The sequence below is a fragment of the Miniopterus natalensis genome, chromosome 10, assembly GCF_054644295.1.
Source record: "Miniopterus natalensis isolate mMinNat1 chromosome 10, mMinNat1.hap1, whole genome shotgun sequence".
NCBI lineage: Eukaryota > Metazoa > Chordata > Mammalia > Chiroptera > Miniopteridae > Miniopterus > Miniopterus natalensis.
This window is the reverse complement of record NC_142090.1, coordinates 32,517,716-32,532,067: the sequence shown is the minus strand read 5'-3', so window position 1 is coordinate 32,532,067 and position 14,352 is coordinate 32,517,716. Positions and strand designations below refer to the sequence as shown.

At 38.6% G+C, this 14,352-nt stretch overlaps 1 protein-coding gene across 1 annotated transcript in view; it reads left to right on the top strand.

Annotated features, from left to right (window-relative positions):
• The window catches only part of HECW1 (HECT, C2 and WW domain containing E3 ubiquitin protein ligase 1), a 578,356-nt gene that overhangs the window by 418,780 nt on the left and 145,224 nt on the right, over positions 1-14,352 (top strand). The window contains exons 9-11 of the mRNA XM_016212519.2: positions 1,296-1,438; positions 5,611-5,711; positions 8,607-9,917. Coding sequence (XP_016068005.2) covers positions 1,296-1,438; positions 5,611-5,711; positions 8,607-9,917 — 1,555 coding nt within the window. The remainder of the gene's footprint in view (positions 1-1,295; positions 1,439-5,610; positions 5,712-8,606; positions 9,918-14,352) is intronic.

Below are 14,352 nucleotides of genomic sequence, written 5' to 3'. Positions count from 1 at the left end.
GAGGTATCTCTTCACACCTGTAAGAATGGCTACCATCAACAAATGACTTGTGTTGGTGAGGGTGTGGAGAAAGGGGAACCCTAGCACACTGCTGGTGGGAATGCAGACTGGTGCAACCACTATGGAAAATAATATGGAGGTTCCTCAAAAAATTAAAAATGGATCTGCCTTTTGACCCAGTGACCCCACTTCTAGGAATATTTCCTAAGAATCTTGAAACACTAATCAGAAAGAATATATGCACCCCTATGTTCATAGAAGCACAATTTATAATTGCTAAGATCTGGAAACAGCCCAAGTGCCGATCAGTAGATGAGTGGATAAAAAAGCTCTGGGACATTTCACCATTGAATATTATGCAACTGTAAAGAAGAATGATCTTGTACTCTTTGGGACAATATGGATGGACCTGGAGAAAATTATGCTAAGTGAAATAAGCCAGGAAGAGAAAGACAAACATCACATGATCTCCCTTATATGTGGAATCTAAAGAACTTAATAAACTGATGAACAGAATAGATTCAGTGACATGGAAGCATACATTAGACTGATGAATTTCAGAGGGATTGAGGAGGATGGGTGGGTGTAAGGTGAGAAATTAACCAAAGAAATTATATACATATATGCACAACTGAAGGACAAGGACTATGGTGTGGAGAGGGACTGGCAAAGGGGATGGGACAGGCTGGAATGGGCATTGGGGGGAAAAAGGGACATCTGTAATATATTAAACAAAAGTAAGCAAAAATAAAAATTAAATTAAATTAAAATTTTTAAAAAAAGCTCTGCCATTCTAATCATGAAAAAAAAATTGAATTATTGATTTAAAGTGCATTTTCTTTATTATAGGTGATTTTGTGCTTTTTCTTACTTTAAGCATATTAATACCTTTAGTCAAGTATGTTGACCCCTGGGTAGCAATCTTTCTTTTTAAGGTGACTTGATTTTATTATTTAAATCTCAGAGAGTAACACTACTTTTACCTCATTGTTGATGTTATTCATTTACTGAATAAACAGGGCTTGGAGCATTCTAAGACCTTGATATATATAGTGTGTCCAAAAAATAGTATTCACACACTTTGAATAATTATAAATACAGTGTTTATTAAGGTACATTTCCTTTTCAGAATTGAGCTATCAGCTGTTAAAGGGTATATACATCCTGGGGGGACACCCTGTATATATACTGCCACTGGGATGTTTTACCATGACTTTATTTAATGCAGATAGAATGGGGATTGACCAGCCTTCACAACACTCACTTAACTGATATGACATATTATTTCATTGCAGCAATTCAGCTTTGTGTCATTGCCCACTGACGTGCTGGAAATTGAGGTGAAGGACAAGTTTGCCAAGAGCCGCCCTATCATCAAGCGCTTCTTGGGAAAGCTTTCAATGCCAGTTCAGAGACTCCTGGAAAGATACGCCATAGGGTAAACATGTGACTGAAACCTCAGTATCACTAAGCTTCAGCCTGTAGGCCTGCAAACTGCAACAATATAGTCTCAAAGACACTGAAACTAAAATAATGGTGTTGAATTTCCTTGGCTTCTCTCATTATGTTGCTTGAGTCACATTCAATTAAACAAGCCCTTCCCTTTCCCCTTGTTTGTGTATCACTGGTTACTGATGCAAGAGATTTAAAAAATCCTAAGACAAAGAAGGCCTTAATTTTTTTTGTACAAGTAGAAATTAAAATTTGTTTTACTATGAAGAATATTTTATTTGTATGCTTGTTTTGTGTGTAGGATTTAATCATTTGTGACAGTTCCATAACAAGATGAAATGCTGGGTTACTAGAATACCTTAGAAAAAGCTAGTATTTTTGGAAATTTTAGATGCTATGTGTGAAATTTTAAAAGCATAAATTCTTGTGGAACAATAGCAATTATGTTCCTTGCAAAATTTAGTTGTATATAAAAATATGTTTCTGTGTTTTATAATTTTTACACTCATGTCCATTCATGGTCCTCATTAAAGTGAACTCAGAGCAGATAAAATCCTTACGTATAATGTATATTTCCTTAGATAATAGCAACTATATTTGAAAACACTAGGTATAGCTCTCTGGCCATGAACATATGCTTCAATACAATGTGACCCTCAGAACGATATCAAAAGAATGAGAGAAATTATTCAGAATTTCCAAGTGTCCTAATTTAAAGCTCTGGATTTTCAGAGGAACTTTGGACTCGCTAATGGTTATCAGAAGGACCTTTAATTAGAAAGTTATAGTACATGTTCAGCTGTGTGCCATTAACTCTCAAACCAAGGGGAGCTTACATGAAGCTATAGCCATGTGTCAAACACAGTGTTTGCACTTTATATTCATGGCTATGAATGTAAATAAACAAGCAAAAAAACATGTACATAAACAATGTAAAGTAGTTTCTGGCACATAGTAGGAACTCAGAAGAGAATGATATTCCTTGTGATTGCTGTTATTTAACATTTAGTCTTCTTCAGGTGCTGGGACTGAGGCATTATAGCCATTCATTCTTATAACAAATCCTCTGCTTAAATAGGGTAAATAATTGCTTAAAAGGCTTGTGAGTGACAGAGGTACAACGAAAGTTCAAACCCACACCTGCCTCTCTTCAATGTACATGTGCCCTCCCTGCAACAGGCGCCTCGAAAGGTTCCTACGATTGATTCTCAAGTTTATCATTGGCCACACTTTTCATTTCCCTCTCTGCCCTGCTGTCTTCTCTCACAGCTGTTAACACCTCTGCCAGAGGGTGGACTGGAGGACATGAGGAGGGTCTAGGTAGGATTCTGTATACCCCAGCACTGAGCACACTGCTGTCTAGTGTGTATCAGATATTCAATTAGTGTCTGTTAAACTGGACTTCCCTCCCCTTGCTCTCTACAGCCATAGAGAGAACTCATCTGTTCTTCCATGTTGAGTACCTTTAATAAACCAAAGCTGCTGCCTCATTTCTTTACCTAATTGTCCCACCACCCTGGACTCCTACTTCTACTGTGGAAAGATACATCCCAGGTGGTGAAAGCAGGCAACGGAGGTGGGAAAGGGTCTCCCCTACCAGAACAATGTCCCACAGTGTTCTTGCCACCCAGGAAAGAGGAGAAGCAAATATAGAGTATAATTGAGTTTCAACCCTGTTTAATATGAAGCAACAGAAAACATTAGAGGCACTTTCCTCTCACTGTATCTTCTCCTGACACACATGCACTCTTATTTCCAACGCTTTCTTGATTCTTTTCCTATAATAGTCCAGCCCTCAGCTGGCCCCTTGACTCCCCTGAGTCTGCTAACCCCAACCAGATCAACTTCATGTTAGAAATACCACCTGCAGCCTTGAACCACTATTTAGCAGTCCTGCCCTATGCCCCCAAGTGGATGTAAGCTATTTAAAGCCAGGGGCTATGCTTTACATGCTGTCAAAGTAAGAAACATTTAAACCTTTGGAGAATTTTTGTGAGATTATTTGAGCCAAACTGTCAACAAATTTCAGGAAGCAGAATCTCAACAGATTGAGATAATATTCTGGAGAATGGCAGTTTTTCACCTTGTTTTATACATTACAATCAAAAGAGGAGACATAAGTGGGTTACATGAAATCCATTGGTGATAGATTAGGGAGGCAGGGGAAAGCAAAGTGGGGAAACCTCTGGGATTGGATAAAAAGTAAAATGATAGACACACTCTTCTTTTACTTAAGTGGGTACAGAATAGTTAACAATCAGTAACTACTTTAATGACAATGAGGTGATTTGTGGTCTCTGCAGAGCAGTGTCTGTGCTTTGAGGGGACCAGAAAAGGGGGAATGACTTTGACATTCCAATGATATGTTATCATAGATATAAAAAGACAATAGACAGGCTCAGTTAACGTAAAGATTGACCTTTGCCAGGGAAAATACTGGCCTAGGATATGACTACCTACCATAAACTGCTTTTAGTTAAAAATTCTAATTTCAGATCATTCTTTGAGGTTACTTTAGGTCTCCGAGTTTACAAGGCTCCCATGCAGGCCTTCCCTGAGCTAGTCAGGTTAGCATGTGGCCCCTTTTCGTCCACAATGCTTTGTACCAACTGCAACACTTTTTACTTGACACAAGCTCAAAAATATTTGTTGATGAACTAGGTGAAAAACAAAGAAAAGCTCGAAAAGCAAATGCAAAGCATAATAAATTTAACTTTGTGTCTCACTGTCTAATTGTCTTTAGGCTTCCTCTGATTTCAACTGTTTTAGGTTCAGGATGTCTTTCTCATGGTCATAAACCTACTTCATAATATTAACCAATGCTCTTTCTAAATAAACAATATATTGTGGCTCATTCTATTTTTCCTGCATATAATGCTTTATTTAATAGACTTCCATGGAAGTTCAAGACTAAACCATGGCTTACCAAAGAAAAATACTAAGTCATTGGCTCATTGGGCTATATGTTGTTTGTCTCGTAGTGCTGGTGTTTTCTAGAAAGAGACATTAAAACACTTATTTGAATGTCACAAGTGATTAAATAGAATGAATTCAGAATCATCTGAGTAACAATTGGTTTTTAAACATGTACTTGTTATTACTGGGTTCACTAGATTTGTTAATTCATATGGATATCCCAAGGTAGTTACCCTTCTTATTTAGGTCAAGTTAGGGGGCAGTGTATTCTGCTGAAGCTTCATTGTTGATGAACTATAAAAGCAAAGTTTCAGATTGATTTCCCTGGATAATTTTCTTCTTAGTAATTAAAAAATTGCCTTTAGTGTGCAGAGGGGATGGTGCCAGAATCCAGGGCAGAGTTTCAGAATGTCTATGTGGGACCCTGGATTTGATATAATTGGAAGTCACAAGCCAGAGAACCCAGCCTACAAGTCTTGCTTCACTCTGCCCTGTAGCAGGTCCCTTTCTGAAGCACTCCATAGCATCTTCAGTAACCATGATAGTATCTTCTTAGACATTATATATTTACTGCAAGACCTGCACCTATTGCTGTCACTGTCCATTATTAAAGGTGTATTTGGAAAATGTCGACATTATCCTTTGCTTGCATAGAGAAAGCAAACAACGGATATCTATATCTTTATTTTTTTCTCTTTAGAACACAGATTGGTAAACTCTCTGTAAAGTGCCCATTAGTAAACATTTTTGACTTTGTAGGTAATAAGGTCTCTGTCTCAGCTACTTAACTCTGCCATTGTAGCATGATAGCAGCCCTAAACATTAAGTAAATCAATAAACATCCCTGTGTTCAAATAAAACTTTCATTAGTAGAAACTGAAATTTGAATTTCATATCATTTTAATTTGTTACAAAATATTACTCTTCTTTTGCTTTTTTTCAACCATTAAAAATGTAAAAAGCTCATGGCTGTACAAATATAGATGATGGGCCAGATTTAGCAATGGGCTATAGTTTGCTGACTTTTACTTTAGAATATTTGATAAGGATTTCTTGAGGTTTTTCATTGTTGTTGATCAGATATACATTCCCATCTTTATCTTAGGACCACCTTATAGGTACTGGAATAGATTATCACCTCCTAATAAGAGGGCTGCCCTGGCATGCCTGTCTCATCTGCTGGTATGGTGTTTGGAAGAAGAGGTATTCATCAGATCTGTGATGGTGCTTATTTTCTTCTAGGGATAGGGTGGTCAGCTACACACTCGGGCGCAGGCTCCCAACAGATCATGTCAGTGGACAGCTTCAATTCCGATTTGAGATCACTTCCTCCATCCACCCAGGTATTTTCAGCATAAACTTCATGTCTCATCCTAGCTTAATGTCATAAGGTTAGATGGTGGAGTGGGGATTAACAATAAAGCCAATGTAGGTATGGAGCCATGTTTAATTTATCATTTTACTTCCAGCACCCACATAGGAGGTGCTCAGTAGATGTTTAATCATTGCATACATGAGTGAATAAATGAAGGAATTTGAGTATGAATTAATGTGATACATGTCTTATTGTTGAAGAACAATGATTGCACAATGGTTTTTTTTACACTATCACAGGGAAAAACAAAAACTATAAACAGAAAATTTCAGAATCATCCAACCTTCAGTTTTTTGAGGCAAAGCACATTTCCAAATAAGAATGATGAGATGCCTCATAATTCCACTTTTTCTCTTCACCTACAACTAATGCTGAGAATTGTTTGGTCCTCCTAGGCCACAGTTATGAGTTGCTGTTAAAGCTAATGATGCTTTTGAGAACTCAGAGTCTGGAGTTTATCACTGCCCATTCATTAAATTCCAGTTGCACTTTCTGTGTTCAATATAATGTAAGAAAATATCTGACTGGTGTTTTTTTTCCCTTTCAAATTATCCTTTCCTGTATTCTAAGAATAAAACTGTCTCTTTCCTTGGTGTAGCAGTAAAGACAGCCTTATGGCTCACCAGAGAGGTGGTTTTCCTTCAATGTGTGAATCGCACTAGTATGTTTGAAATGAGAAGTTCATATTTTGCAGGAATCAAATAAAGCAAGCAAGTGGGGGAAGGTACAGGTTGCTACTCCTTGAATAGTTACTTCATGTGGAGACCTTGTTTATTCTTCCACTGCAATAACTTCCAAATGTTGGAAGACTTTCAGTCTGAGCTACTGAATAACTGGTTGCTGCCATCATCTAGCCCTTTTCTGTTCTTTAGTTGCCAACAACCCAACTTACCCATTCTGCCACCATGAGGGACCCAGCCATAAGAAAAACTCTGAGCAAGTATAATTAACCTTGCCTGGAATGAGCAAGGAAATGTAAACACCCCTCCTCCATCTCTGAAGTCTTTCACATAATAAACATTGTTGAAAATTGAGGTAGCACTATGCTTTGGTTATTTTAACCAAAAAGTGAATTCCCTTGAAACAGAATTCAGAAATATATTATGACTAAATGTGTAAACTGTCATTAACACAAGAAGAACTCTTTTTTTCTTCTTCAGGTTTTTGAAGTACAGTCCTGGCACTTACCTGTAGTCTTGGCTTCATTATTAATAATGCTCCCCCTTTCTCTCAATGGTGTCTCTGTTTGGACAATAAATTATATGATCACAATAAAGGAAATAAGATCAAGCATGTAGGAGGAAAAGGAGTTTGCCTTTATTTATTTATTTATTTGTTTGTTTGTTTATTTATTATTTATTTATTTTCACTTGTCTCCCTACCTTCCTCTCATTTGACAACTACCAGCTTGTTCTGCATATCTATGGGTTTTGTTTTGTTTATTAATTTGTTTCATAATGTTAGATTCCACATAAATGAAATCATACTGTATTTGTCTTTTTCCATCTGACTTATTTCACTTAGTTCATAATACCCTCCAGGCCCATTCATGTTGTCATAATTGCCAAGATTTTATTTTTTTATTGCTGAATAACATTCCATTGTGTGTATATAATACATTGTTATCCATTCATCTATCAGTGGACACCTGGATTTCTTCCATATCTTGGCAATTGTAAATAATGTTGTAATGAACATAAGGGTCTTTTTGTTTTTCTCAGATAAATGCCCAGAAGTGGTATTGCTGTTCTATTTTTAATTATTTGAGAAATATCCATACCATTTCCCATAGTGATTGCACCAATTTATAACCCCACCAACAGTGAATGAGGGTTTCCTTTGCCCCACATACTTGTCAAAACTTATTTCTTGATTTTTTTATGATAGTGATTCTGACAGGTTTGAAGTGATATTTTATTGTGGTTTTATTTTCCATTACTCAGGTGATTACTAATGTTGAGCATCTTTTCATACATCTGTTGGCCATCTGTATGTCCTCTTTGGAGAAATGTCTATTCAAGTCCTCTGCCTCCTTTTTAATGGCATTGTTTCTTTTTTATATTAAGTTGTATGAGATCTTTATACATTTTGAATATTAACCCCTTATCAGATATATCATTAGCAAATATCTTCTGCTATTCAGTAGCTTGTCTTTTCATTTTGTTGATGGTTTCCTTTACTGTTTAAAAACTATTTAGTTTGATGTAGTCCCATATGTTTATTTTTGCTTTTGTTGTCCTTGCTCAAGTAGACATATTCCAAAAGATATTGCTAAGAGCAATGTCAAAGAGTTTACTGCCTATATTTTCTTCTAGGAGTTTTATGTTTCCAGGTCTTTAATCCATTTTTAGCTTATTTTTGCATATGGTATAAGAAAGTGGTCCACTTTAATTTTTGTTCATATACCTGTCCTGTTTATCCAGCACCACTTACTATAGAGACTGCCTATTCTTGCCTCCATTGCCATGTATGTGAGGATTTACATCTGGGCTCTCTATTCTATTCTATTCCACTGATATGTGTCTGTTTTTGTGCCATTACCACACAGTTCTTATTTCTATAACTTTAATTTGAAATCAGGGTATGTTACATCTCACTTTGTTTTTTTTCAAGATTATTTTAGCTATCTGGGGTTTTTTTGTTGTTCCATATAAATTGAAGGATTAGTTTTTCTTGAAGGAAAACATATCCTTACAGAATGTTTCAGCTGAGCACTGGCCAATGAGAAGCCCTTATCAACCTCTACATCCAATATCCTAAAATAAAATTCCCTTAGGATGGCTTACATATACATGTCTGGCAGAGTACACTAACACCAAAATGCTCTCTTGTGGAAAGAATAACATTTTCCTCTTGCCCACAGATGATGAAGAGATTTCCCCGAATAGCCAAGCTGATTCAGTGGAAATTCAGGACAGCTCTATGAACAACCTGGTGGCAAGCAATCGTGGGGATCCTCTGCAGGATGCACCAGAGCCCTCTGGAAGCTCCCAGTCAGAGAAACCAAGGGAGGACAGCACCATTGTCACTGCAGGGAGTGCTACCCTGGAGCTTGCCAAGCTGGTAGAGGAAGTGTCCAGTACCAATGAGGCAGAAGACGACCATGGAACAGTCTCTATGGGACCTGATGGGGCTGGAGAGCTTCTGGTCCCCGGGCGAGAGGACACTGAGCTTGCCTTGAGTGCAGAAGAGCTGGCAGAGGTGCTGGACCAGGGAGGGGAGGCATCCCCACTGGAGCTGCTGGAGGACAGTGAAGCCCAGGACATTGGGGATCCTGGGGGGCAGGAGGAAGAAAAGGAACAGGTGAAAGAGGAGGAGAAAGAGGGGGATGGGAACATGTCTGCTCTGAAACAGCAGGAGAACAACTTGCAGCTGCGGGCCACGGTGAAGAGAAAGAACAGGCCCTGTTCCTTGCCTGTGTCCGAGCTGGAGACAGTGATCGCCTCGGCCTGCAGAGACCCAGAAACCCCGCGAACACACTACATACACATCCACACCCTGCTGCACAGCATGCCCTTGGCCCAGGATGGCAGCCCCATGGAAGATGATGGCGCTGAGGAAGAACCCACGCTAAAGGACACCATGGAGAAAGATGGGTTCAGCGAGGGAGACACAGTAGCTACTGAGCTGCCTGCTCTGCAAGAAGGTTTTGAGGACCCAGAGGGGGCTACTCCAGGTACGATGCCCCCTGGCCTCTCTGGCTTGGCCAACAGTTCGGTCCTGGATGGCGACATGCACCCCAGCACCGGGAGTGAGAGTGACTACAGCCCCAGGCAAGGCGGAGACCACAGCTTTGAAGGCTGTGAAAGGTCCTGTTGCAGCCCCTCCTGCTACAGCTCCTCCTGTTACAGCACATCTTGCTATAGCAGCTCCTGCTACAGTGGCTCCTGCTACAATGGCAACAGGTTCACCAGCCACACCCGCTTCTCCTCCATGGACAGTGCCAAGATATCCGAGAGCACTGTCTTCTCCTCGCAGGATGATGATGAGAACAGTGCATTCGAGTCGGTGCCGGACTCGGTGCAGAGCCCAGAGGCGGACCTGGAGTCTGTGAACTCTGCTGGGCAATGGCAAGACCAGCTAGCAGGCCCGACCGGCAGTATGACAGGGAGTGTGGCAAGAACTGTTGATGGTCTGGAATCTCCCATGGCAGGGTCAAGCAATCGGAGAGAAGGTTAGAACTCAAACCTGATCAGAGTGAGAATAAGACCACCAGGGGACATAGGTCTAACCAACATGGTTTAAAAAAAGAGTGAAAGGATCAGTCCTAAATGGGGTTGCTGCCAATGTGTATGCTTGTCTTGTACTGTGTTTAAGTATTTGTGACTACAAATAGCTTACACCCCACCACCTCTCAGATATACACCAAGAATTACCATTGCATACATGTGAGTGTGCACTTGTACATGCGATTCTGTGTTTTAACTCATCACTGTGGCTAGTGCGTATGTTACCCTTCCTGTCTTGACAGCAACCAGAGCATCAAGGCTAGTATCAAATGATACAAGCAGAAATGGTGGATAATGTGGAAATATCTAATAACTCCCCCAAATTTATTAAAGATCAGCAATAAATGTAATATAAGTTAAGGAACATTGATTTAACCTCTGTTTTAGAATTAAACTGTATACATATAGATAGGTATAACCTACATATATTTCATATATTTTTTTAAATTTCTGATGTTCAATTCTGTTTATTGTTGTTGTTTTTCTTTTTTGTTGGTGTTTATATGTTTATTTGTTTGTTTTTTAAATATATCTTTATTGATTTCAGAGAGAGGAAAGGAGAGGGAGAGAGAAAGAGAGAAACATCAATGATGAGAGAGTCATTGATTGGCTGCAGCCCGAAACCCAGGCATGTGCCCTCACCAGGATTTGAACTCTGATAGCCTGGATCCTAGGTCAATGCTCAACCGCTGAGCCACGCCCAGCCGGGCTATGTTTTGTTTTTTCTTTTCTTTCTTTCTTTGCTATTTAAATTAATTGGGAGGGAAGGAAAGTATGAATGGGTAAATCAATTTGTTTCAAGTAAGATTCTAATCCAAAAGATGCCACCTCTAGTTTTAAAATATTCAGTATTTTAACTAAAAAAGGTCCTTCTTAGTCATGCTTTAAGATCATATATGAAACTAATTTGCATTTCCTTATCTAGAATTGGGAACCATCTTCCAGTCAAGTGACAGTGACATAAAGGGAAATAATTCAAAGGTCACATAACAATATGAAAAAATTTCATTGTTTTAAAAGAGAAAAATATAGATTCTGCTATTTTACTGTTCTGCTGTTTAAATTAGCCTCCAAACAAAATATGGTAGTATGGTCTCTAGATTGTAACTCATGAAGGACCAGAATTGTACCTTCATTATGTTTGAATTCTCAGCACCTAAACAAATGCCTGGCACCTACAAATTTTTATAGGAACTAAAGTGTGCACACAAAACATAATTTTAAGTAGTCAACAATGCCCAATTCTACGTTTCAGAGAAAAAAGGAGTGAGGAAAATGGCACATATGATAAGAAGTACAAAAAAAAATTGTAAAGGAAGAGAAACACAGGAAGGAAAACTATAGTGATATACAGTATACCACAGTGGCATACAAAATGAAAGGAACCCATGACAGTGAAAATGAGATGATCAGTTTCTTTCTTTAGCAAGGATGTTTTGAATCTCTTTGTTCTGAGCCCAATGCTATATGCTGGGTACAGGAAAATAGAATGACATCAGATAGCATATGGAAAGTACTCAATAATTACAACACAATTAAAAACAATTACAATATAAGGAGATTTGGGGATACAGGCATAAAAGGACACAACTAGGAGCTGGCAAGGATATTTTGGACCAGTGGTCGCAAACTTTTTCTATAAAGGGCCAGATAGTAAATATTTTAGGCTTTATGAGTCGAGGCAAAATCAAGCAACTATTCACACCCAAAGGCTATTTTTCTAACACTTTTACATTTAAAAATGTGATAAAAATGTGATAATTCTTACCTCAGAGCCATACAAAACTAAGGCAACCATTACAGCCTATGGGGTATATTTTGACCACTTTGTTGGGAGACAATCCACACAGGGTGAATTGAAAATTAGCTCAGTATAAATTTATATAAAAACATGTTTTACAAAAATTAAAAAAAAAAAAGAAAAACTGTCCATGCCCTTATCCATCAGGGAAAGCTCTACCTAACAGAAAGGACAGAAAGGTGCTTCCAAACCAGAGCAGAAGTCTTTGCAGTGCAACTTCTAGCTCAATTCCTGAATTCTGCAGACTAACCTCAGAAAAGGTTATGAAGCACCTGCACATTTCCCTATGGTGATTACCAGGGGCAATTCGAGGGTTTCTGAGAGGGACTGTTGATCTCATGAAAGCTGCACATATGTTAGCATTTGACTTCCCTCCATCAGTAGTGAGTCCTGAGCTAAGGGTATCAGTGTTGTAGATCTGTCCCTAACTGGCATTTGCTCAAAGAAAGCAGGGCTTTGACACAACCCACCTAATATAAGCATGTGGGTCCTGTTCTCCCATTAGAATCACTACTGCCCCCTTATGTGACTTCTAAGATTGCAAATTCTTTCACTGCCTTAGCCAAGGTAAATTGACTTGCACACATGCCCAGGTAGATGAGTCTACAGCAACTTATGGAAGATATATTCTTTATCTTTTTTCTTATTTTCCTTCTATAAAAACTTCCTTTTTAAACCTCAACATAAAATAGATTTTAAAAACTTTCTTAAGATCAAATTAAAAGAGCAATATAATGTGATTGTGATCTCAGGCCCTGGAAACTGGGTTTATTACATTCAGTTCCACCGCTTCCTAGCCATGATATCTTAGCCAAGTTACTTGACTGCTCCATACTTATTTGTAAAATGGGTGTAAATGTAGAATCTAACTCAAAAGGGTATTGGAAGGACTAAATGAGGATACATGTAAAGCCCTCAGCCTCTCCTCGAGTGAGGATTCTTCCAGGCAAATAAGCAGTGAAACTAACTTTTCAAGTGGAATATATTTCCCTCTTGGAACAATTGCTTTGCATTTGAGGCAAGGGCAATTGTATGAATCTTTAGCCTTCTGCAGAACAAAATCTTTTTTGAGTCTTCTGTGTGCTCCATCCTTTCAGTTGGCTGAGCTATGTCAGTCATGTGATTGAGTCTGCTTGGGGTTCACAAGTAGGTGTGATCAGCTCCATTAATCCCTGCAAGGGATAATGTTTCCAGTAGCTTGGAGGAGTAATTAATCTGATTGAGTGAATTAATTACAAGAGGTAAATTTGTTCTTTTTCAAGAAGCCAAATTAAAAACACAGAAGCTGATGACCTAACAATTATACTTTTGTTTTAGGTTTCTGACATTAAGCATGTAAAGACAGACATGAATGTGGTATCCAATAAAAACAGAGCACATCTTTGAAACAGAAATCAGTTCACAAGGAGCTGTGCACTGATGTGCGGGGCATGCACCTTCCTTGGATTTCCTTAAAGTCTCCGAGGACCCCAAGGATTTGAGTAACAGAATTTACACAAGAAATTGTGTAATATATTTAAATTTAAAAGGACACTTTGTTCTTAAATATACCTCTCTGTTTTTGTTTTCCAGTTAGCTCTAGGAATTACACTGCTAAATTAAAAATATCTAACTTCCTAATTAATTTATTTTACTTTTTATTAGTTCTGTGGATCTAGTGTTAGAAGAAATAATCATCCTGCCCATGTATGGACATTCTGGAAAATATTTGAAACTTGAGATCCCACAAAGATCTTAACTGCTGTTTTTTATAGTTTCTCTCCTTTTAGACCAAGGGATAATGGAACACTTGCTATTTGCATCAGCCATGAAGGGCAAAAGAAGTAAAAGCTCTGACCTTTGTCCTCCAGCCAGTAGGGACTATTGCAATAAAGCCAGGGTCATGTGAGGGGGGGGTGGGATACCAGTCTGAATGGAAGATGTCTCTTGGCTTGGGCCCCTCCAGCTCTCCAAAGATCAATTGCAATTACTTTTGCAATTGCTTATGCTGTAGGCCTCCCATCCACACGAATGGGAGTGTTACCAGAATCTGAGGACATCGTGAAATAGGAACACCATTTTAGATCATTGTCGAGTTCATTATAAGTCTGACTGACAATATTATTAGATATGTCTATAACAATTGGGCATGCATTCTGTGGATATGTTTATTTCCAAATTTTATCCAAGTTCACTTTTCTTCTTCCTTCTATCTCACTTCTGTGTTTCAAGTTTTCTTGTCTCAGTCTTCCTACCTTTTACCTACTTCTTTTGTCTCCTGTCCTTTTCTCTTTCCAGAACATCCTGACTTGTCTGATTCTTCCTCAAAATAATCTGGAGTAATTATGAAATTCCATAGCTCTTTGGCCCCCAACCCCAACTGTTAGCTTCTATACTAAGGGAATTTACCTTCTTGACCCACCAATTCCTTAACCCAATCTTGGAAAGGCACCATCTAAGAGTTTCATTCCAAAAACAAAATCTGAAAAACAGCCTCTTGGCAGCCCTCTGATGAAACCTATTCAAACAAGGAGCAATAACTTTGCAGAGACCCACCAAACTTTCTTGGGACCTTAGAAATGCTGTGCTTTCCTCAAACA